This window comes from Lathamus discolor, chromosome 3, assembly GCF_037157495.1.
Source record: "Lathamus discolor isolate bLatDis1 chromosome 3, bLatDis1.hap1, whole genome shotgun sequence".
NCBI classification, from domain to species: domain Eukaryota; kingdom Metazoa; phylum Chordata; class Aves; order Psittaciformes; family Psittacidae; genus Lathamus; species Lathamus discolor.
This window is the reverse complement of record NC_088886.1, coordinates 44,871,281-44,896,758: the sequence shown is the minus strand read 5'-3', so window position 1 is coordinate 44,896,758 and position 25,478 is coordinate 44,871,281. Positions and strand designations below refer to the sequence as shown.

The 25,478-nt window shown below is 37.6% G+C and overlaps 1 protein-coding gene across 1 annotated transcript in view; it reads right to left on the bottom strand.

Moving 5' to 3' along the window:
- Positions 1-25,478, bottom strand: part of SPHKAP (SPHK1 interactor, AKAP domain containing) — a 70,274-nt gene that overhangs the window by 21,252 nt on the left and 23,544 nt on the right. Inside the window, exons 3-4 of the mRNA XM_065672665.1 lie at positions 23,277-23,387; positions 308-367 (exon numbers count right to left, since the gene is read on the bottom strand). Coding sequence (XP_065528737.1) covers positions 308-367; positions 23,277-23,387 — 171 coding nt within the window. The remainder of the gene's footprint in view (positions 1-307; positions 368-23,276; positions 23,388-25,478) is intronic.

Here is a 25,478-nt window from a genome sequence, read left to right as displayed (position 1 = left end):
GAAAAATTGGATGCATGACATATCCATGCTCTTCTCTGATAAAACCAAGGCTAAGCAAGAAGTCCACTCACATGATAACAGCTGTAAATTCACAGGCTGCAACAATCCATTAGATATTTCTGGGATTAAAGTATGAAAGGCTAAAAAATATGGCCTGGCATTGAGATAATTTCAGACTCCTGATGCATTGCTCTCTGTAAGGGTTAAAAATCTAGGGCTGGCTTTGACTTGTCCACAGAATTTTAATCTGGGTTTGTATTGGAAAGTCCTGACTAGACACACTGTGCATGTTATTAAAATCTGTTACCTGTTTCACTTGCTCATCGCTGCAATCATCTGTGTTTGCATCTAAATTCACAAAACAAACCTGTAATAAGAGAGAAAAAGAATCAGTAGCTTTTAAAGTCATATTAGAATGGCAGCAACCCTTTTAAAGTCAATATATTTTCCTTTTCTAGCCTTGTAGCTGAATACATGAAGCCTTCTCCCAGCACAAAAAAGGTTGAAAGGTTAGCAAAGAGAATAGCAGAGTAGATATAAGGAAAGCAGAAAAAAGGAACAAAAAAAGTCGTGACATTACCTGCTCTGGCAGTTAGCTTGTCTGGTAAATGGGCAAATGTACCAACTAGCTGTAATACAGAGGATATTAGAAAAGATAGGGGAAATGTTAAAAATGCATTTGGTTGTGTATCAGATAAATTCTTCATGTCTTACTTTTCCAGTCATTTCTGGTTTTCAGGCACTTCTTGTTAAATATTTTGTAAGTCCAATTGTGAGCTGCTTTTAGAATTTTCCCTACATCATCATTTAGTATTTTCCCTAATTTTCTAAACTTCCTAAGTAGAAGTTTAAGGCTTAATGGATATAACTTCTTTAACCTGGTTCACTAGCCAGTATGCAAGCAGAAGTTTTTAGCTGTGCTAACTGCATGCTACAATAGGTAGCAGAACATCTTACAAGTTTACCTGTGATTCATTGCAAATTACTATTTTTAATGACAAAGTCTTTTTCCCCTTCTTTGATCATTATGAGTTTCAGCTACCATTTGATGATAGTCAGATTGACTTCAAGAGAAACTTCAGATTTAAAGATGATTTAATTTCTGAAGACTTCTCTTATTTATTTTTCTATTATTTTTACATTACTGGAAGACCATTTTCTAATCTTCAGAAATAAGAAAATCTCTCTTCCAGCTTTGTTTCCAAGTTAGAAATAGGGTCTTGAAACCCATGGTGTTTGTCCTACTTCTGAGCACTGCAGATATATCTTTAGAAGTTTGTGAATTTTGCTGTTGTCTTGATATAACACAAAACCTGGCACAGATTCAGGGCTGAGCTGAAGCTAACACTCGATTTCAAATAAACTGCAGAGCCAGAATCTACCTTTTAACAGTGGAGTTATTTATTTTTTTATTTCTTTTCCAGCAAAAAGTAAATGATTTTTGCCTAATTTTATGTAAATTTCCCCTAGAAAAATAAAATGCTCTAAATTATCCCGTTCACAAATATTCTTGTGCTAGGCATCCAAGTTCCTGTTGTGTGCCTGCTTTTACCCCAAGACAACACTGATTTCAGTTTATATATGCACATACCATATGTACAGATTATGACCATCTGCAGTAACAGCCAGCACACCAGATGGAAAGATCCAGCCAGACCTCCCATTGGAAACAAAAAGAAACCCACTGAAAAAGAAACCTTTTTATACTTTTATGAGTTTAATGGCATCTATATATGAACTAAAAAATATACTTTCCCAAATCCTTACAATTTTAGGAAAAAATATTTCTCTACCTGACAATGTCAGGAATCAGGATAAGCCACTGGCATCTGCATTTTGTGGCTGGCTAAATTTTAATAAATAGTTATAAAAATTTCTAAGCTAAAGTATTGAAAATGCCCTCTAGCAACGTCATGTGGCAGATGTGTAATGTCCTAAACATGTTAGTTAATTATATAGACAAAAAATTGTCTTACTTTCCACTGGTATTTTACATGTAGGCATTTTACATTTCAGCAATAGGTAATCATTACAAAGAATTAGAAAATTACACTGTTGATTTGCACATGCACTTCCTCAATGCACGCAATGATATGTGGTTCTGAATCCACATGTACACGTGGATGCATTCGCTTAGGGAATCATTAAATTAGCAACCAGGGTAGGAATGCTGGAAGGTATGGGTCCAGTTTCTATTCCTCTCAAGCATGTTCACTATTGTACTGAAAGTAGGGCTGTTACTTAGGAGCTTTGTTTCCAAGCACACATGCCAGAGTAGTAAGGTTTAGTTTTGTACTGGATTCAGTGTGAAAGCTTTGTGACAAAGCTGTGCAGAACCAGCCGTGTCTTCATGTACATTCCAACTAAACACTTAACTCTCTGGTAAACCTTGTTTTGTCATTTACTATCTATGTGTTGGCGCAATGGCATATGTTTTTGCTGTGGTATACAGTAGCATTCTTACTAGTGACAGTGTGTATCATCCTAAAGGTATGCCTTTTCCGAACAGCCAAAAAATTCACCGCCTCTATTTCATGAGGTGTGGATGGCATATAACTCACTAATGCTTCAGGAGAAGAAATAACAATATAAACAGGAATACCTATTATTTAAAGTAATATTCTCTTTCATATATATTGTTTTTATTTTCAGAACCTCAGAACCAAATGAACTTGTAATAAAACATATGGCAGTACTGAATCTAGTTTCCAAATACACTTATAAAATTCCATTGACATTGATTTATTATACTGCAAATGCTGTCTCAGCATTTTCCTATTCTATTGATTTTGCAGTTTTAATTATAGGCAATTTTTAAACAAAAATAGTTTTGCACTGGTGAAAGACACTGAAGAGCTCATTTACTTTTCCCGTTTTGTTGTTTGTTTTGAGATTAGCCCTGCTTTGAGCAGGAGATGGGACTAAATGGCTACTGCGATCGTGCATTTAACTCTACAGCTCCATCCTGGCAGGCTCTGCACTACTGCTACCTTCTGGAAAGTTTGCTGTGAGGGTATTTTTCTTAGAGATACTTCCCTAGATGTCCTCAAAGGGAAAAAAGATCCATCTGAAAAATCTCTTGCTGTTTTCTGCTTATGTAATATAATTAACATTTAAATTCTCACTAGCTTTCATTGCTTGATGAGCTTCTAGTAATTATCAGAGACACTTCCATCAAAACAAGGCAAAAAACCATTGCAGATTAATTCATAATCTGTAGGGAGGAAATATGACACAGACTATGAAGAAAGAGCCAAAGTCAGTTAGGTCAGCATTTGTTAACCTCAATTCTAACTTTTTTCCTTTGGAACAGATGCAAGTTTAATGTGTTTTAGTTTAGTTTAACTAAAATCTAACCTTGTCCTAATCGCAGGATCTTTAAATGTCACATCTTTTCACTTCCAAAATGTGTCTGCTCTCCACTCATACTGAGCTACTGCCTGGAAACATGCAGAACTGTCAAGATATTGCCTTTTTTCTGGGTTTGCAAATACTTATTTTTGGAGGACAAAATAAAAATTAAATGGTATTACATAATTAAAAACACCAACCACCCAAGAAATGACCCCCCCCCCCCCCAAAAAAAAAAACACCCAAACAGAAGCAACCACAAAACAACCCAACAAATAAAAAAACCCCAAAACACCCAAATTCTGGCTTTATGTAGTAAGATAGTCACCCAACAACTTCCCTCTTAGATGCTAATATCTATCTGTTTGCTCAAGTGAGAACAGCACTTTCCTTTTGGTGAGCATGTACCACTGAACTTGAATCTGGAGCATCTATACTGGCAGAAAGCAGTATGCTACATATCCAAAAACTATTTAATACACACTCACATTGTTAATAGTAACCTTTTTTGCTACACAGATTCCCCCAATACAAGATTTCCATACTATTTTCTGTTTGTTTTGAGAAGTGCTAATGGCTCTTCCTATTGCCTGTATCAATGCCCAACAGTACAGAAAGAAGGGTTTGTCTTTGAAATATCATCTTTGGTAAGATTAAAACAATCCCTAGCTTGTGGTTGTTTTGTTTTGTTTTTTTTTTATTAAACTAGTACATATATATATTCCTAAGAAGAAAATCTGCTTGGTTTTGAATCTTTTTCTGTGTCAAATATACTAATTCAGCAGAGACATTTGAAAACTGGGCTCGTCCTGCCACAACAGTAGTAGCTTCTTGCAAAGTGCTGCAATGGCTAGGAGCTGCTAGCAGTTTATGAGAAGAGAAACAGCTTTTCTCCCACAAAGCATGAACTCTTCTAGGTTCTTAGGGAAGAGGTTGTACTGAATATTCCTTCCTTTCACTGGGATAATAGCTGTCCCTTGCACCAAACTGGTATAGTTACTCTGGTAAACAAACTGACAGCCATAGTCTTGTGCTCTGCGATGGAAGAGCATTAGTTTGAAGTGCTGCAGGAGGTGCTTATTTCCTCCCATAAAATCCAAATGCATATAAATCATACACCACCCTCCCAAATAAATTTTAGTATCTATTTTAAAAGAAAGGAATTTAAACCGAAGAGACAAGGCTTGAAAGTTAGAACAGATGGCTTGTGCAACCTTAATTCTACCTCGTATGCCCACATTCGTGCAGCACAGTATCTCTGTCTGATTAATGCTGACTGCAAAAAGGCACAGAATTATGAAGCAGAGAACTACATTTTCTAACATTTGAGTTTATGACTTTGTGACCTAAAGGACACACTTAAACATGGTTTCTTCATTTCTATATCTGTATGTTAGTGGATTACGACCATCCAGTTAAAGACAGCATCAAAACGCCAAAATGATGGCAGGACAACATTCAGGTGGTACAAACCATTTTGCCCCTGTAACTCTACCACTGTATCCATACAGCTGATCCTCCTCAGGTTTGGCCTAGGTATTACTAGCAGGCTAGGTTTGAGCTGAAGCAGCAACTGTAACTCCACAATAGGAAAGGCGAATTCAAGCTGTGCTGTTCTTGCCCTTTAAGCTTTCTCCAATGACACTCAGTAGCTATTTTGTTCACTTTCAATGTTAGCATATGCTGCTGACAGGGGTCCAGTGGTAGAAGCAGCAAGACAGCTGTATGTCAGGGCAGTTGGCCGTCTCCTGTCTTTTTGGTGATGATGTATGAAACTCACAATGTGAATTTTAAATTAACATGCACCTGACTGTGGTTGTTTGTATCTTCCCTTGCTCCTTGTGCCCAATGTAAGTAACATGCATCTTACATTAATGCAATGACTTTCTGATTACTTAGCATTATCCTCTGAGAAATTAAAGGCTTGTACCTTGTTTCCACATTGTTTCTCCTCTAAATTATGAGCAGGTATTATTGTTCTCAGGATGTGTATTTTTTCCTACAACCGGTTGTGTTACTGAGCACTTTATCCTTTTTTAAAATGTAGAACCATGGAGATACAGTTTTTGAAGAGGCTTGTGAAATTTTACAGTAGTCATGATTGCTGTGACAGTTGTTTTTAGGAATTTAATGGAGGGTCTGATCTCCTTCATGTCTGCTCTTAGCAATAACTCTGTGATGGCATTTTTGGAATTATGAGCTCTGCTCTCATCCTAATTTCATCTGTGCAGAAGTAGAAAAAAAATACAGTTGCTCTAAACATTTATTAGACCAAAGTCAAAGTCTCCTGGCTTTAGAAAGTTAGTTTAGATCAACCTAATCTCCTCCCAGCACAATAACCAAATACAGTTACTCTAATGCATCATTCACTGGAATAGTGTCTATTTCATTGAATGTACTGCTGCACACTGTACTCTTTTAGGAGCTGAAGTCAGCAAAAACCCTAGGAAAAAGTATTGTTTTACTTCATGCATCTGTGGCAAGGCAAACTGTAAACCACAGAAAATACCACAGGAGTGGCAACAGGCCATCTTTGTCCAGAAATATTCTGTGAGCTTTGTCTTGTTGAAAATGACGTATTTTTTACGTCATTTTTACTTATATTAGTACCTTGGTTTCAGCTGTAACAGGCAAAAAATGCGTTTTCCAGCAGACTGTAGCAATGCAGCCATTGGTTTTTTTTTTCCTGTCTGTACAACAAGGTGGTTTCTTTTGGTGGTTATAGAAATGCTGATATGCAGAGCTCCTCAAAAGACCCTCGTGTTTATATTTCATTTGAATTATTTATGCGAATGTGAAGGCTACATAAAACTTCTTGGATTTCTTGTGATATATATATATATATATATATACACACACACATATACACACACACACACACACACACACACACACACACACACACACACATATATGTATATATCTGTATAGCCTGTCTGCAAAGACCCCTAATTACTGACCCCTCTGTTCTTTAAACTTGCAGCTTCTTGATTCTTTAAATCTCAATAGAGTTTCAAGCATGGTTTATTTTTTATTTTAGGAAGACAAAAAAATAGCTGTAAAATGATGATTTCTACATAAATCTTCTAATATATCACATAAGATTACCCTTTAGCTAATAGCTAAACAAACAACCTCGTAATTTTGGAGATCCTAGGCATTTTTTAGCATCTAGGTTTTGTAGGACTTGTGTGAAAGGAGGCTGCTTGTGTGAATTTGAATTTGTTTTGGAAGCTTGGGTCCTTGGTCATTTCATCGTATCTACTAAAAAGAAAACTTTCATAATGGACACCTGAGGCCAATGTCTGCACCTCTCAGTACATTTTGTGCACTGTAATTCTGGGTCATGAGCTGAAAAGCTGCTATCAGGTTTTCACTGTGACTCGGGCTTTGAAGAGTAGAAGTCTTTCTACATTGTAGCTTCAGAAATTTGAGGCCTTGGGCAAATTCCCTGTGTTTGATGGAAATCTTGTTATCAATAACTTCACGACTGCCCAATGAATATGTACATATTGGGTGTGAAAATTACTTCACAAAAATGACTCTGCCATCCATCAAGGCCAAAAGCAATATTGAGCCTAATATTTCTACCCTTTGCTTGTCTCTCATTACCAATAAAAAGTTTATGTTTCTCTGTCACCATTTTAAGTTACAGACTGGAGTAAAAAATAGTTCTTGCTGCAGAATGAATATGAAGTAGCACTGCTCGTGCAAAACTACAGTTAATGTAGTAAAAAAACCCAAACAAGCAATTCATGTGTCTGCATTAGTCGTCTTATTGCTTTTTTCCTAGGTCTTATGCTTATTTATTTTCTTTCTTTCTGCACTCATTTAAATGTCAAGTAAAATCTCAGAGGACTAGATAACATAACTGTGACAGTTAAAGCTAAGAAATCTGATTTCAAGGCCAGTCCCAATAAAACAATGGTAAATATAAACCAATAAATCACAATTGATACCATCATTGAGCTTTGTTCAAGTTAATCTTGTCTTTTTTCTACTTCCTGCATTTGAAGATTGTTGGTAGGGCAAAATTATGGTTCCATCAGACCATTGGAGGGGATGCTATTTTCAAGGAGGATTAACTCCTAAGGAAAATATTAAATAAGAAGCTGAGACCAGTTTGTGGGTTGCACAGAAGCCTGTCCTGCTCCTTCCCCTTTTCCAGCTTCCTCTGATCTCCTGCTCAGCAGAACAGGCTACCTAAATTCCAGCCCAGTCTGGAACAGTATGTCAGTGACCAGGCTGCTCCAGAAAGACAAAGTTACATCTTCATAAAATAGTAGTTCTGAAGTTTAGATGATTCCAGGGAAAAGATTTCATAAAAAGCATTGAAATTTTCAGTAGTTAAAACACTACAATGTTTTGACTGTTGCGGTGAACTACAGACTAGGCTCTGCTAAGTAACTGCACCAAAAAAATATGTAATGGTTTGGAAAGAAGAGCTATTTAACAACAAAATGGAGGTGAAAGACTGACTCCCTGCAATCCTCAATTCTGATTGTCTTGGCAGTCTTTGCCCAGGCCAGTCTTGGTAAGCCAGGAAATGTAACTGCCTATAGTCTACAAAGCTAAACAGATTCATTCTTTAATCTTACAAGCAACTGAAGCAGGGAATTATAATGTTGGATATATACAGAAAATAACATTGGTGCATTATTAAATGAATGTTCAGATTTCTGGGACAGTTGAGTGTTTGCCTACTATTTTTTTTAACATGTAGTCAGTCTCATTTGGTACACTCTAAACTACTGTAAAAAACAATTATTTTTCACAAAGACACTTGTAGGTCATGTAAAAGCAAAAAAAGGAGATTAAAATGTTATAAGTACTTAAATCCATGCTGCTTATCTGTGCATGTCAAAACACTCTATGGTAGTCTACAGGCATTTTCATTACTTGAGGAAGACTAAGTAAATGATGTTAGGCCTAATTCAAAAATGCAAATGATTTTGCTAAGCAAAGATGTCAAGTGAAAATATTCCATAGCAAAGACTATGAGAGAATGATCGGACTCAAGTTCCACCTGATCCAGGTCTCGGGGGTGTATGACTAGGGAGGCATTACAAAAGCATGCATGTATCTATGAGCTGGATAGAAAGAAGAATTGTAAATTATACAACTATGTACAAGGCTCTTAGATCAGAAGCTAAAGCAGCAGTATCTGGAAAAGTGTATTTGGGTATTTTTAAACTGAGTGAGGTAGTCCTTTCTTGCCTTTATTACTCAATAATGCTTATCTCCTCATTATTATACCCAATACCATCCTGCAAGTTCTATCTGCTTTTGAGAAAATGGTGTGGAAATTAAGGAAGAAACCACACAGGTCTGATTATGGGTTTTGACTGAGCTTGGTTGTATGATAGATATGCATCAGCATACACAATTAACAGGCCCTTAGTGACATGGTATAGTAGTGGACTTGGAAGTCCTGGGGTAAAGGTTGGACCTGATGATCTTAAGGTCTTTTCATACATAGTCGATTCAATGATTAAGAACAAAAATCAGGTTTGTAAAATCTAACTGATCAGGATAATGCCGTAAACTCTTCCTTCTCCCCACCTTGCACATCCTGGCCCTAGTACTGCTTCTGGTTTTCTGGGTCATAAGATGATCATCATGTTTGCTCCCCTCTGAAAAGGAACTCTTCATCCTTCCCTTAACAGTATTTGCATTCAGCACACAAATGATGTTACAAGCTGACCAATGTCACAAGCAATGGAAATTACAGCTTTATAATGGATATTGTTTTGTGACAGTGTTCTTAGTTCCATGCACTTTATTGCCTATATCTAACAGTCACCCTGTAGAAATCTCTAAATTACGTACAAAATAAAATATCCACTTACTCTGTGACTGAACCAATTCTTTAGAGATGTCTTTCACATGAAACAAACTCTTAGCAAATAAAGGTTTCCATTGCAATTTAGAAAATAGCATACCCTGTTCTGAACACTGAGTTCACAACACATGTTCTAAATTCAGGAACACATCGTCTCTATACAGCCCTAAATCTACTAACCTACATTAGCTCAGATACACAAAGGCCAGTGAAGAGAAGACAAAAAATAACACGAAAACAGTAACATGAAAGCAGAAAACCAGAACCACCAGTGCAGGGCTTGTCAGAGTCAAGGCTTAGCCCAGAACAGTGATGCCATCTACTTTGTGTCCCCTCATAATGGTATGCTTCAAACAAAAGGCTAATTGCCTAGCTTCACAGCTCAGTTTTTCCTTGTGGGCTTTGTTCCTGCTGTGGCTCACCAGTCTCTCTTTTCATCTTTTCTGAGTGAAGTTCTATAATAAAGACAGCATATGGTTGCCAACAGCTTCAGTCATTTTAAACTAAAACTTTAGGGACTGACCTCTGTTCCTGCCGAAGGAGACTTGCACAACATCTGTCTGCTCACACGTGCTTTACAAATTGCAGGGCAGCTCTGCCCCAGCTGTTAGGCACATTATAAATACGTAGAGCTCTGAAGCAGCAAGACTACTTGAAAAATAAGAAATATCACATATGCTTGTTCTTATGAAGTGGTCTGGAATGATATTCTGATTGGCTATGTGAGTGCTGGGATTAGAAAAGTCTCCTATTAACATTTCACGGTTAACTTTTCAGCATCTTGAGGTGTAAGGTCTCACTGCCATTTCCCCTTCAGTAGAGTGTGTGTGAAGGTGTGGCTTTGTCTTGTTTCTCTGTTGTATAAGCAAGGTTTGGGTTTGCACCCAGCTGATGCACTTACAAGTTCCCAGTCTCATCTCTATTCCTGAAACCTGTGGAACATTTACCTCCGGGACCTCTGGCCTATTGTCATATTAGGTATCATCCAGCAAGTTTGAAAGTGACTACAGGTTGTCACATGGAGGCCTTGACTACTTGTTCTTGTAAGTTATGCCTTGACTGGAAATGAAGATATAATCTCTAGCATACAGAGTGGTAGCTTTATGTGACATACCAAGCATTTCAGAAACCAGATCCTGCAAGCTGCAGAGGAGTCACAAGAAGAAAACTTGTGGGGCAGAAGAATCTGTTCCTCCTCCTCTCACTGTCAGCACAGTCTGTCTCCTTATCAAAGCTACCCACCCTCCAGCCATCTTGGTTCTTCTCACCTGCCTCCCACAGACCATCAGGGCTTAAAATTTGGTCAGAAAAAAGCTGAAGCCAGTGCTCAGCTTCCACTGATGGAGTCTGTTGCTGTAGGAGGTTGTTTGACATGACTTCATCAAGACACCGGACTCCTCTGTCTTTATGTGAGCCTTTCAGAGCCATAAGGGAAGGCTCTGTTGCTAAATGTGTCCCTGAAAGGAGGGGGCCTGCAGGTCCGTCTGCTTTTGCACAGGTGGAGGGGTTTAATTTGGTGCTGCTCTCCTTTGTCTCTGCCTATATTTAGAGGACTGCTTTGTGTTAGCATCCATTAAAAAAAAATAGTCTTCTATGATAGCACAATCTCGAATCCCACAATTTTTTGAAAATGAAATCATGAATCACCATGCTTGCAGAATGTGTTGTTCAGTAGCATTAAAAAGATTCTTCAATTCAGTTAATTTGACATCTTAAATATACGCTCTCAAAACCCTAAATGCCACTGCATAAGTAGAAAGGAAACCTTAACTGAACCTTGAAATTTCCTTTTTCCCCCACTTCTCCTTTATTTGCTCTCTCCTCAACTTGAATTTACTCCTTGATTGCTCTCAGTTGAGTCTCAAATTATTTGTGTTGGTAAACAGGCAACCAGAAACCATAATTATGCTGCTTTACTGAAGCTGTGATCCTTGGTATTCTCTTGATTCTTTAAAAAAACCCAAGAGAAAATAGTCAAACTAATTTAAATCTAATTCAACTAGTTTGTCAAAATGTTTTTATTCACACAGACCCACAGCTGAGTTGGGACAATGTTCTGCCTATTTGCATGTAGTTTTTGACAGATTTATGTCTGATTTCTGGAATCCAATATGAAGTAGTAAAGATAAATAATTTCATCTCCCAGAGTTCTCTAAGCACCTTTCGGGTTAAAAAAAAGAGCAGGGTGGGTGGGAGGGACGTATAGATCTGGAAGGCCTTGTCTTACTCAAACACTGTTTAAAAAGCAAGCTGAGAAATTCTTTAAACTCTGCAAGGAAGTGATTTTAAGAGGGAAACCTCATTTTGGTGTGTTTAATACTGATCTCTCCTGAATGCATAGAAAAATGACTTAGAAAAACATGATTCTGCCCACATTTGCATACCATAAGTTGAAAAGAGCATGGAATATCTCTGCTAAAAGTCTGCTGGAATGTGGAGGAGGTGGCTACTGTATCAGAATCATAAAACCATCCCTAATCTCTGTGTGTTAGGCAGAAGTACCTGTAAATCAGTGCACTCACCCATTCTCCCAAGCTCTGTATTTCCAGAGCCAGACCACAGAACTGCTGAAATCATGGACAAGATTCTTCTAGTATGTTAAATAGCAGCAGTCAGAAATAAAGCTCTTTCTGTCCATGTGTGTGAGTTGGATTACTAGTGTTGTCATTCCCACTTTTAAGCTCTGTAGCTTAAAAAAAAGAAAGAAAGAAAAAAGAAGACTTCATTCCACATGCATTTCCACATCCATTTGCATACGTGGCTGGAGAAAATAATACCTGGATAACATTTTAGAGGGGTTTAGAACAAACCCCTTAAATAAAGCAGGAATCTCCTAGCTTTCAATTTTTCATATCTGAAATGACAAAGCTGGAAGTTAAAATTATTTTCTAGTCCAAACTTTCTTTTTCCTCTTAACAAGCTTCCAAGAGGACAACATCAGCTTTCTTCATGTCCTTCTCCATGTCCAGAGCAGTCGTGTAAATGGGATTGAGGCTGCCTCACAGTCCCATTTGTGTGTGCTTTTTGTGGCATCATTCCTACGTTGGTCTCATGTTACGGGAGGGGATCTGGAAGCTCCTATAATGATGATTAATGTGAGGGCTTTTGTAGCTCCCAGTTTCTTTGCAGAATAACAAAGGGATGAGAAATACTGGCACCCAACTGGGGATTGGATTGTATCTTTTTAGAAAAGGAGCTAGCAACCTCAGCCTAAGCGAGTTTCCTGCGAATGCTATCAGGAGGGGTATTTTGTGTGATGTCAGTAACAGTGTTCCTGATTCCTTCTTTAACTTATGCTGATACTCTGAGAAGGTAAATATCTCTAAAACCAGAACCCCCTATCCCTGTTTTTGCTTACCCCTGGTAACTTTTTCTTAGTGTAGCTCAGGATGTTGTATGGTGATAGACATATCACCAGATACCAGACAGCTGTAGATGATCTTTCACTTCAAGGGGTGCATGAACAATCACTTTGCCTGAACAAGGCCTTGAGTTCTAGAGAAGAAAACACCTAGGGCAGAACACTCAACTGCAATTAGGTGTAACTTACAGTGGAAATTGGGTTTCATGCTCTGAATACTAAAAGCACAAAGCTACACAGAAGAACTTCTAACCCTAGTATGTTTTTCAAGTTCTCACATTGTCATTAGGTACGTGTGTTTATCTGTGTAATAAACAACTGCTCATTTTACTTGACGGAAACTTTACTGTTGCAGCCAGCAGCAGACTGAACTGGAACAGAGGCAGTTAGACAGGCTGCCCGGGGGGCCGATGGTCTTTGCACTAACTTGGTCCCACTCACAAATTTCTCATCTGTTTAAATATATAACTGTGCAGTCACACACCCTCTAATTAAGAGGAAAGGAGGATTATCTGAAGTAGGAGTGTGTGTGGATTTCTTCTGCAGACAGTTTCAGAATGCCTAATGCGTGATCTTCATTCAGCTTCCTTCTTGTTTTATACTGTGCTTCTTCATGTCTTCATTCAGAGCAGTGGGACTTGTGACACCTACATCATAAAGCATGTAAAGGAAAAGACACTTTCCTGTGGTTTTGGGGAGAGAGAGATCTCACCTGTTCACAAACTGCTAGCTGAAATCTAGTGAGTGTCAGGTCATATTCTATAGGGTGTTCTCCCACTATTTCTTCTTTTTGGTCATTACTGTTATTTAGCCTCCTATTGCTCCACCTCTGAGTAGAAGCAAGCATGATTTTTTTCCCTGCCTTGCTATTGAATTGATGTGCTGTCATGGGATGGAAGAACATAATGAGGTAATTTCCAAGTGTTTCCCTTCCCCGAGCATAGAGATAAATGCCTATTGAGGGAGTATGTGTTATAAGGATTGACATCTCCTTTTTGTGGAGATTTGTGCTATTTCAAAGGAAATATGGAAACTGAAAATTACCAGTTGTTGCTTTTATGTTGCAGTTATTTGCTTTTAGATTACAACTTCCTTTCCTCCATTGACTAAATTTTTGGTGACTTATTTTCCCTGACACTGGCTCTCATCACTTCTTTTTGGAGTCCTTAACAGTTATAACCAATATGCATAGCTTAACTTTGTGAAAGATAGAAGAGTGCAAATGGTATAAAAGATGTAGCTCCCTCCTCTACACAGTACAATTTGATCTTTTACATTTAAATAGTTAAAGAAGATCTTCAGTTGGAATGTGTCTTTTATCAGGTGTTTGGAATACCCTGATAGTGACTCAGAATAAAAAAGCATCTTCTGGAAAACAGAGCTAATTATCCATTAACATTTAGATGCAATGCTTGTCTCGCATTAATTTCCATGCTTGCCAAAATGATTCTTGCAGAAGAACCAGCTGAGAAATGTAGAAATAAAAACATGGGTTTGAAAGTACTGGATATACCATGTCACTGCTTGCAAAAGGATGTACATGAATGGAAGTGTGAGGCAGTAGTATTACCCCGGTAGGAGAATTTACAAGTGCAACATTATAAATTGTCCCAGAGTATGAAGCATCTCATTGCACACCTTCCACACTGTAATCTAATTCAAAAGGCTTCGTGACAGGTATCCCTCCGCTATACAGCGGTACCTTTCTCATCTCACCAAGTGAAGCGACTGCAGACCATCAAAAATATCCTTCTTTGCCAAAGTAGGATCAAGTCATGCTACTAACAGTTTCTCTGCCGAAAACTTCTGCGGAATGCAGGGCAGGATAGGGAAACATCAACTTGAAGCCAAGTCTGGACCTTCCTTTTGTTGTACAGTCCTTTGCGTGATTAGTGATTGACAATTTCCCTCTATCTGTGAGAAGAGAAAGTATTTTACCCCTTCTTGCCCTTTATTAGGATGACCACAACAATCAAACTGCTCCTTTCAGATTTTATGTAAAAATACCTCCTGTGAGCTGCACAACTGCTATCTAACATGCAAATGAGGTTTTCAACTGCTCTCCTTGCAAACCCTAAGGCAGTGTTTCCAAAAGCAGACAACCTGCTATAAACTATCTTCTATGAGTCACCCAAGTTCACCTAAATAAGGTCCTGAGGTCACTTTCCTGTGTCTCCCCAGTCCAGCCACAATTCTTTTTTAGGTACACAACATATGTTGTCAGAAGGATGTGTTATACTGTTCTCTCTCCAGCATTTTTAGCAGTAATGTATGTGAAATTTAGCCCAATGTATGTGAAATTTTAGCAGCAATGTATGTGAAATTCCTCTTCAGAAGGTGCATATCTCAAATGACTTGGTGGATTGCTCTTGATATTTTAATGACTATCCCTATTTCAATAGCTGGACTGCATTAATGGATCATCCCATCTCTTCATAATTGGTTGCTTCAAAACCAGCTGTGAATATTTTCTTCCCATTAAGCCTTATTCCTTTGGGTTTGATGTAATTAGTTGTCATTTATGACTTAAAGAAAATATGCCAATAAATATTTATGCCATATGCACCATCTGCTTTCTCTGGTGGCCTGTATACTTAATGTTGAACAAATTTCTATAAGCCTCACATTGCAATTCATGTTAGAGGGAGCCTGTGGTTATAAGAGCAGCAAGTAGTTATAGATGTCCACTCCAGAGGAACCAAAAGAACCCAGTTTCTCGATAAAGCAGACCATGGAGGCACTGAGAATATGCTAGTGTGAAATGCTTAAGAGGATACAGCTGCAATACCACACTTGGTCCTCCTGGTGTTTATTTATAGCTTAGTCAGAGTGAGGCTAAGCATCCTGTTCTCTTAAATACAGTTAGGAAAATTCTGCTGTATGAGTATCACAGAGGGACATGAAAGGAGGTGGCAGATCTAGACAGAAGAGTAAAGAGTGTCCAAGTGTGAAGTTACAAGGAAAGGGAAGAAAATCTATTACCAGTCTTCCCTGCCGCAAAATTCATGAGGCAGCTTTCAGATGCTGTATAAAATACATGTATGGTACTGAAAATGTGGAAATACAACCCTTTAAGGGTATATTTAATTTCTCCCTTAATATTAGCTCATATGTGAAGATACATTTTTCAGAGCCAAGTATCTACAAGAACAAAAAGGGAAACACATTTTACAGATTACACAAGTAATCCTTTCAGTGGTCTTTTAGACTAGTGCTCAGTCTGCCAGCACTGGGCTCCATAAGGCAGGGAGTAATTGGTGAAGAGGAGGGTTATTTCTCTGTGCAAACAAGAGGGGCTCTCAGGAAAGTACAATTCCTTACCACAGTAGCATGAACACCCACGCATGCCTGAGAAAGGACTAAGACTCAGTGCCACAGTTTAGCCTACAGCTGTTGATTCCTGCTCCTTGTCAGGATACAATTAAGGTATCGTCAGGGTGAATAGGAAGATGGGACTTAAAACTAAAAATACCTCTAGTAATTACGGCTTAGATCTTGAAATCAATGGATAGATTTTGATCTCTGAAAGAGACAATGCTGTTCTTGAAGATGGTTGAGTAATTACTGAGTGAAAGGTAAAATGAATACTCATGTAATCCCCTATCTATATGACATACTGCTGAGGGCATGCATGCAATCTTGTGAGGGAGAGCAAACATATTAGTATATAGGTTTGTCTATTTTATGCAGGCAAATAGGACTCTGCCATGTTTACTAGGAAATGTAAAACTTCATTGAAACACAATAGAAAAAGCCAGTTTCAGCTATGTATGGTCACTATTCAGGAACATGCATATGGTTTTGGTTTTATGAAAAACAACCACCCTCCAGAAACCCGTCTTTTGGGATTCAAGATTGCATTTCCATAGTTGGCTGTGTAAAGAACCTTGTTGACTTCTACCAGTCCTGTGAAGACATATTCTCCATTATGAACTCATATAAGACTCACACTCCACCCTTCAGTAAGGGTATGCTTTCATTCATTGGAGACTCTGGAGAACACACTGGAGGTAGGGACCCTGACTAAGAGATACACAATGTCACGGTGCTTAGGTTTCAAGACCCTGACCCAGTGTCTGCACTATTGTTAGAAAGTTACCTAGTAGTTGCAGTATCTGATGTAAAGTATCTGATCTAAAGTATCTGACTGATGTAAAGTATAAATTTGTATATTTGTACCTAAACATATAAAGATATGTAGCGCCAAATCTTTAAAAATACTTAGGTGAAGAAATGAATGAAAACCACTCATAATCCACCTTAATTCAACTGAAAACTGCTCTCTCTTTTTTTCCGCTTAAAATATAACTTGCCAAGGATTTTCCCTTTCTGCATATGTTATCATTCAGTTTGAATTAATTTGTGAGAGCTGTTTCCTGGATGTTTTTATTCTATCACTTGAGTGAGCACTGGCATTTGGCTGTGACAATATGGTGACATGATTCAAGAAAGAATTGGCCAGAAAAACTAATTTCTTAATTTCATAGTTAGTTTTCTTTCTGAATTGACTTATTGAATCTCTGTACAAATGCCAGGGCAGATGAAGTAAAAGATGAAGTAGGGGATAGAGGTGGAGGTATGACCATAGAAGCCCTGATTTGGACAAGGTTAAATTAGTGCATAATGGCATCCTTAATCTCTTCCTGAACCTGTTAAAGGCCTGATGGCTAAACTGCAGTGAAATTAGAAATGTTTAGGTACTTGCTTAGGATAGCAAAGCTGTGTAGTAGCAAGGTAACTTGCCAGTTCTAAAAATCCAGCTGTTATGATGGCAAAATGACATCCTTTATCTCAGTAAACAGACCATAGAATATGTGATCCCTAATTACATCACCTGTTTGCTTTAACAATCTGTTTTATTTCTCACCAAGAACACAGCCTTGCCACTCTTCACTAATATAAGCATTGCTTCCTCTCCTGGAGAAGCCAATTTCTGACTCCTAGACTGGGTATGCTCTGTACCCAACTAACTACCGAACAACCCTAAGATGCAATTATCCCTCCTTCTTCCTTCCATGCTGTAAATGGATTAAGGTTCTTCTATGTGGCTTAAGAGCACACAGTGGCTGGTTACTGTCTCCAACATCTCTGCTTCCCTAGCCATGTTGTCTTCCACTTTCCTTTGTGCTACCACCAGCACTCATCAGACCACTTGAAGAAAAAATGCAAATAGCATGGAGTCAGACAAAAACTGCCAACAATTAAATGAGAAGGTACTTTAACTAGACTGAGTTTTGTCAAAGTTTGGGCTGCTGTCCTTTCACTTTCCCTCTACTCTGGCCATGTGTTCTTGTTGCTCCCTTGGGCTGGATCTAACCAATATACAACTGCATATGTCTATGCGTATAGCCTACATTACATGTATAATTGTGCAGAATATTCTGGTGCAAGCATTTATGTTGTTACAGAGTAGGAGTACTTGCAAGCAGAAAAGTTGCTGGACTATTTCAAGAATGATTCAAATCTTTAAACTCTGTTGAAACTGTTTTCTCACCCATCTGCCTGCAAAGCCATATTTTATTTTTTTTTTTTTGCTCTCATCTCTAAGGAGGCATAAAATTATTTTAAAATGAGCTTTGGAGTCCTTGACAGATCCTGATTCTTTAAAAGCTGGTATCTTGCTGCTAAGTAAGAAATGGGCACTGTTTTTTTACTGCTTTGTTTTAATTTAAAAGCAGAGATTTTTCCACCTTCCCTATCTGTCACTGACATTTAATGGCATAAAGTTTATGTCTCTGCTTCTCCAGGATACTTGACAAACAGTTGTCAGCATTTCTGCCAGTCTGGAAGAGCCATTGCCTGTCATAAGGAGGCAAACTGCCTGGGAAGAGAAGGGTGTATTTTCCTAGATCGGCGGCTCTCAAGTGCAATTCCTTGTAAGGTTGTGTGGAGCAGGAAGGCCTGCTTCCCAGCCTCTGTGCTGGGACACGACAGTTATGTGAAGAGGGAAAGGACATGATGTCATATTTTGTAGGGAGATTATTGGAATCTCAGTCCATTTTGGAAGAAGATATTTATTCAGTGCAAATATAATTTCTAATGGCTTTTCTATCTGTTGCTGGTTCAGACTCAGAAAATCCAGAGAATTTCTGGGAAATTTACTGTTATGATTTGTGTATCTTGAGGTAAATAAATGCCAAATGTCTTGCAGGACTAATATGATTTTTTTTTTTTTTTTTTTGTCTGGTTTGGTTTGTATCCTACTTTTTTCTAAATAACTCTTTACATCAAAAATTCCTAAAGATGAGTAAGATACATATCTAGCAGTGTGGCAATACCACCTTAATCATGTTTACTGCACAGGCATCAAAAAGGAAAAAACCAAATCCTAGAAAGTGCTAAGAAGAATCATAAATTACTTTTCTGTGTGCAAGATTAAAACTTTGCACTTTAGGAGAGTCCAATGCTAGAATAAACTATAAATCATCTCATTTAGGAAGAATTTAAATTTCTTAACTTGTACTAACACAAGTCAACTACAGATGTTCAGCGCTGGTAATTAAATAATCAGCTCTAGGAAGTAAGGACAAAGTATCTCTAGGCTTTTTATTTTCAAATCAGGTTTGCTTAAAACCATGGTCAAAGCAGGGAACATTTGATGAATGCCCAGAGAAAGATATTTGGCAATAGTGGAGTGGACAAAGGTACATATATTTATGTGAAATGAGATTTATAATGTTTCTCCATAGGATAATAATAATTTCACGTTACAGATATTTTAATTACCTTTATAAGTCATTATGTGTAGCTTATGAATGATTATGTCTCACGAATTCATGTATTTTATTTTATTAAGTGAATTTTGATTAAGTTCTCATTCACTGGAAACAAATAAAACTTCCATAATTAAACTACCTTTAAAATTTGTATCTAATTATATTAGCATTAAATTATGTATTCTAATGTACAGCAGTAAACTGCTGCTAAACTATCATTGTAAACTGAACTAAGCTTAATGATTAACAATTAGTCTCTGAGGAAGAAAAAAACATATAACATCACTGAAGTTTTTTGAGGGCGTTTAAACTTTTTAAGCCAAGAGCATGGCAAAATGAGATAGGCTCTGCTGAAAAAAGGAGGGTAGCACACTTCAACCCAGGGACATTTTAAAGAGAGCTGGTAGGACATTTCATTCCAATACAGAAATGAAAACGATCAGCACTGCTACCTGGGATTTACCTTCATTCTCTCACACTGAGACTTCATTTCAAGAACACAGAAATCTCTTTCAGCTGCCTTTTCCTCACTAGTCTCTGTGGGAAAACTCTGTGCTAAGGCCTAATAACCTGAGACAGTTAACCCTGTCCTCCTGGACTCAACCCCAGTATATCTATCTAATCTGATCTCCCAAATATAAGCACAGAATTGGACAAAAATAGCATGCACCAAAAGTAGAAAAATAAAGTCAGGAGAAGACAATCTTTCAAACTCTGTTCCCATCATACCTATTTTATATATAACACTTCTTTTCAAAGACAACTCACCAACATACTGCTAAATTGGCATAAAAATGGAGAACAGACACTACATCTCACTATTATTTCTCCATATGATTTCTATTATTCATCTTTGCAGATGACCAGAAACACTGGGTTAAATATGATCACACTAGTATTCCTTCTATTATGGTGGGGTAATTTTCAAACCAGATTTTGAAATAACAAATTTCAGAGCTCAGGAGATTTCAAACTTAAGCAAATGTGAAATACTGTTTGTTCCTCTAATACAATTTATTATTTTCATATAATAATGGCTAAATTTTCATGAATTGGCTTGGAAATTAATGGACTATTACACATACCAGAATGCCCATTCTGCTTAAAAAAAAAAAAAAAAGTTTCTTTGAAAAGTAGTTTGCTATAACTGAGTTAAATGCTTAGTGTTTTAATAAATTGATGTTAGTATATTTGGTGAGCATATGTAGGACAGCCGTGAGTTTATTTTTACTTGTACAAACTGTGCTAATCTGTAATGGGACATAATGAATATAACATTTATGCAAGCTATGTTCATATGGTCTTGTTGCATTTATAGTTACAGTAAGATTAGACCCCTTATAACTAAACATGAACTCTTCCAAATGAAAACTGAACACTGTAGCTAAATGTATTACCAACTATCTCCAGGAAAAGCAACCATTAATGACATAGTACATTTGAGATTTCTCTTTTCCTTCTGCAAATCTAATGACAACTTTCAGAGGCGGTTTTATTAAAACATCCCTGGCACCATTAGCGACAGCAACTTATAAGTCTTACACATGAAAGAGAAGATAAAACATATTTTCTGCTAAGGGAAGTCTGGTTTGCCTGCTAATTGAGAAGCTGGCGAAACTATTCCATGTTCACATCCTTCTTACTCCCTCATTCCTGCAGTTTTGCTCATTTAGTCTCAGTTATTGGAAAGGACTCAGAATGAAATGCTTTGGTCATTCTAAGTATGATACTGAACTAATGCTTAATCCTAGCACAGCTAACTATTGTGTGTTCCTGGTTTGCTCACGTACCAAATGAACCACTCATGTACCTAAGGTGAGGTGAGCAATTCAGTGGTGGGTGGGGTGAGGTGGGGTGGAAGTGCTTACACTCTTACCACATATCAAGTTTAATGACCAATTTCTAAGTTTTCTAGTTTACTGCTTGCATTTGCATTAGTTGTGCAACTTTTTAGGCATCAAAATAAAAATTCTGTACTGTACTACTGCTCAGAAGAAATTAACCAGGAATATGAACAAAACTTCAGTTATGCTTCTAACAGTTTATGAGTAACTATTTAACAGTAATGCAGAAGCATAACTTCCATGGACAGATCAAGAACTAAACTTCCAGACCACCAAATACCTTTTCTCTTGAATTGAACAGCAATGTTCCAAAATAATATTTAACAACTTTGCTTCTAAATCAATGTTTTATTGTATCTTCCACTTCAATCTCATTAATACAAAATTTTTTCAATATAATCTCCTTTCTTCTATAGTGGTAACTATAAATTGCAGAAACAAGTAGGTACTAAAATTTTGCTTTGAAGATTGTGAAACTTTTTGTGTGTGTAGAGTTGGCACCATGTTCAGAAAGCTATACAGGGAAAGCTGCATGTCCTATATGCACACTACGCAAGGAGTAGGCCATAGGAGATGACTTGCCAGACCCTATTGCAAAGCATATCCTAATATTTCTCCCATGTAAGAAAGCAGTCACGGTCTTGTAATTTAGAATGTCATTAAGAACTGTGAGGGAACTGAAAGCTTCAAGAAGCACCTTTACCCATAGGAAAGAACTTTGTTGTCTTTGTCTTTTCTTCAACAAAGAGGGGATTAAGAGAAAATTTTCACCTTGCATAACTTTGCCAGGGAAAATTGTAGGCATTCAACACATACGAGATTTGGGTCTGTGAGTTGCTGAAACCTCCTTCTCAGAATCTCCTTTTGGGATTCTAATGAAAAGTAATTTCTCTGCTTTTGCCTCTTCTCTCATATCTGCAAAATGGTAAGAGTAATGCTTATTTTATTTTCCCTACAGGGGGACTGACCAGCTCTAGATAAAACTTTATCTGTGCTTTCATGAGAAAAAGTGTGTATGAAGCAGATAGCTAAACAGTAAAAACAAATGACTGTGGTCAGTGTTTTTGCACTAAAAGCAATCCTTTCCTTGTATCAAACAAGGATACCGGTGATCCCATTCTGGTTGAGAATGTATTCAGGATACTGTTCAAGTCACAGCATTTCAGCTGCAGTTGAACAATGTGCTTTTGGCCATATTCCCAACTTTTAACGGCAGCAGTTAGACTGTTTCACTCCTGCTGTTCTCAAGCATGCTGCCTCACCCCTAGGCAAGACACACAGGTTCCAGTCATCACCACCATGGGATGGAGATTCAGTTTCTTGACAGCAGGCATCAGGGTTCATCAGCTACAACTGAAACATTCATGTCCTTGAGGGAATCCCAGCAGACTCCATGAGAGCCCTCAGTTTTTAGGTTGTGTGCAGCACAAACATTTTGCCTGAGATAAAACTGCTCTTTTCTGAAGTACTTGTTGGCTTAACTGCGGCAATGAAGTATCAGTCAAATGAGTTTCTGAGCAAGGATCTGCTCTCCCAAGTCCTTCATCAAATAAAAAACTATTCCATACAGTTTCATGTAGACAGTATGTAAAGCAAAATAACTCCTATTTCTTCATGTACGCTCTTAACAAAAAGTTCTTCTTAATTGCATTATAACCCACAATAGTGAAATTAAAATTTTATTTCAGATGTAAAATAATTCTGTTTGAGTTCTTTAGCTGCTTCTCCTCATCTAATATGGAAAGAGTTTTCTCTTTAATTTTGTCTCTCTGCCTTCAAGAATGTTGAGCAGGATTTAAAACATCTGCTCTTTCCAACTTGCCACTTAACAAGCTATGGTTTGGATTAATTTTCTCTTTGGCTTATTTTTCTCTCTTGTTAGTTGCAGATTATGAATGTAAAAAAGTAAGGAGGGCCACAATGTCTGAAGGCCAAATGTGGGGAAACCAATAATCCTTATTAATGTGCTCTGTATGGAAATCTGTATGCATTTTTGCTTTGTAGGTTTGCTTTTAACAGAAAGCTAGAGATTACAGAAACTAGAGATAGATTGCTATAATTTCAGTGTTAGTCACTGACTTTAACATGTACTGTAATCGGCCCCACACCGTACCCAAATAACTCTCAATAGACTTTTCCCCAGAGGAGGTGTGAGTACTTACTGAGGCACAGTTGCTTTCTGACTTGTCTTCCAGAAAGCCAATTTGGCATGGTGTCCTCTGATTCTGCAGCCAGTAGTCTGTTGATTCTAGCAGACTGTTACTGCAGAGAATCTGTTAAAATAGTAAAAAATAGTTAAAATACTTAAAAAAAAATATTCATTCCTACTTTGTTTTGAGACCCTGAACTCTATTATTGTAATTCAAAGGAAATCTTGACTACAGAATTCTGGGGAGGCAAGACTGGGACTCCTGTTCCTTTTGGACATGTACAGTTAATGCACCTTAAATAAAGTGATTTATGTACCCCCCAAAGTATCAGCCTATTTTCAGAACTGAAAGTCCTTCGACCTACTTGAAGGAGATGCCTAAACCAGATATTTTAATTGGAAAATACTGCTAGGAGTTTTGTTCTCTGTTAAAGTGATAAACATAGATAAACTAATTATTTAACTATACCAGAGTGTGCAAACTTGCACCTTTATGGTTTACTGTGTCTCTTTCCATGGTAGATCAGTAGTGTCCATTCTACCAGTAGCCTCCTTTCTGGGACTGACTATGCCTACAAACTATTTATTTTTCCCCTTTGTGAGGAACTAAAGTACTTAAGACCTGCTGTAATGAGTACTGAGCAAGTCAGCTTGCATTTAATCTCTCTGTATTGACTCAGTCCTATGGCTTATGCCACAAGCTTTGCTCAAACAAAACCAAAATGGGCTTACAGATATCTGTAGACTCTAAAAAGGGAAAAACCAGTTTTGCAAGTCTGATGCTTAGATTGGACTGTATTACCTGCTTGCTGACTCTGTACTAATTGTCTTTCATCAAAAAGTGTGACTCTAAGTATTTTTAAAACAACTACGTAACAGTGGGTAAACAATAGCTGTAACAATTATGCTACTCATAGAACATTTCATGTGGCTTATGGTCATCTTCAGGCAGCAAAGTTAAGAATTATGTTTGTGAAATGGATGTATATGTTATTTGTGCTTCTTGCAGTTCTTGCATTGCATGGAAATAGGCTGTACTCTAGCTCTTTAGCCTTTAATTTTAATAATGTTATTTTAAAATATGAATTAATTGCTCTACCTGAAAAAAAAAAAATGAAACATCTATGCTCAGTATTTTCCTTTACATTGCTGCACATTTTGCTTTGACATGCATTTCTCCTACTCTAGAACACTTGACTTGTAAGCCTTGATCCCTTCCTTAGAAAGAGAAGTGAGAACTTGTGAGGCCTCTTCATTTCTCAGGGAAGATAAATGACTGTGGAAAGCTAATCAGGCCAGTTGACACAATTTTCTAATACTCAGGGGCAATCCAGAAGAAAGCTTATTGCCACCGTCAGTCTAACACCCACTCCAATTTTTATCTTTCTGACAGCAAGCCAGTTAGATAATTAATACTGCACTCTCTGTGTTATTCTATATTGATTTCTGAATTAAAGTCAGCAGAGGATGGATAAGGAGGTAATGGGGAACACCACAGTATGTAAGCTTGGCCTGCTTCAGTACCCTTCTTCAGTGCCCTCCACTGTTTTCCTTGGTACTCCAGCCTTGCTATGGGATTTCTTCTAAAGAGCATCTGAATATAAATTTAGGGTTCATAAAGTACTCAGAAGAAGTACTGTTCCCAAAGACTTTGTTCTGAGAATGACAAAGGCTCATGAATGCTTCACATCAACACCAGTCTCTTCTGAGAGACTGCTTGCTAATCTTGTTTACCGGTTAAATGACTCTGCACTCAATAAATTTTATAACCTCCTGTCTCAGTGCAAAAAGATTCCTGCCACCATAACTAACACTGAGACTAGATGTGGAAAAGAATATATCTCATATCCCAAAGAAACAATTTTCTATTAGTGTTACAAAGGATATATATTTTTTCTTTCTTTTTTTTTTTTTTAAGGAATGTTTTCAAATGTGGAAATACTGAGCCCTTGCAAGCTGGTTTGTAAAGTCTAGTATCAAACATTTTTTCCAAAAATTATCATCCAAAAATTACCATCCCCTGGCAATTTTTTATGGGTTTTCTTTTTTTAAATATGGGTTTTTCATAAAAAATGGATGTTTTTGGAAGACATGCTCTGGGGAGACTTTAGAGCAGTCTTCCAGTACCTAAAGGGGGCCTACAGGAAATCTAGAGAGCGGCTTTTTACAAGGGTGTGTAGTGACAGGACAAGGGGAATGGCTTTACACCGAAAAA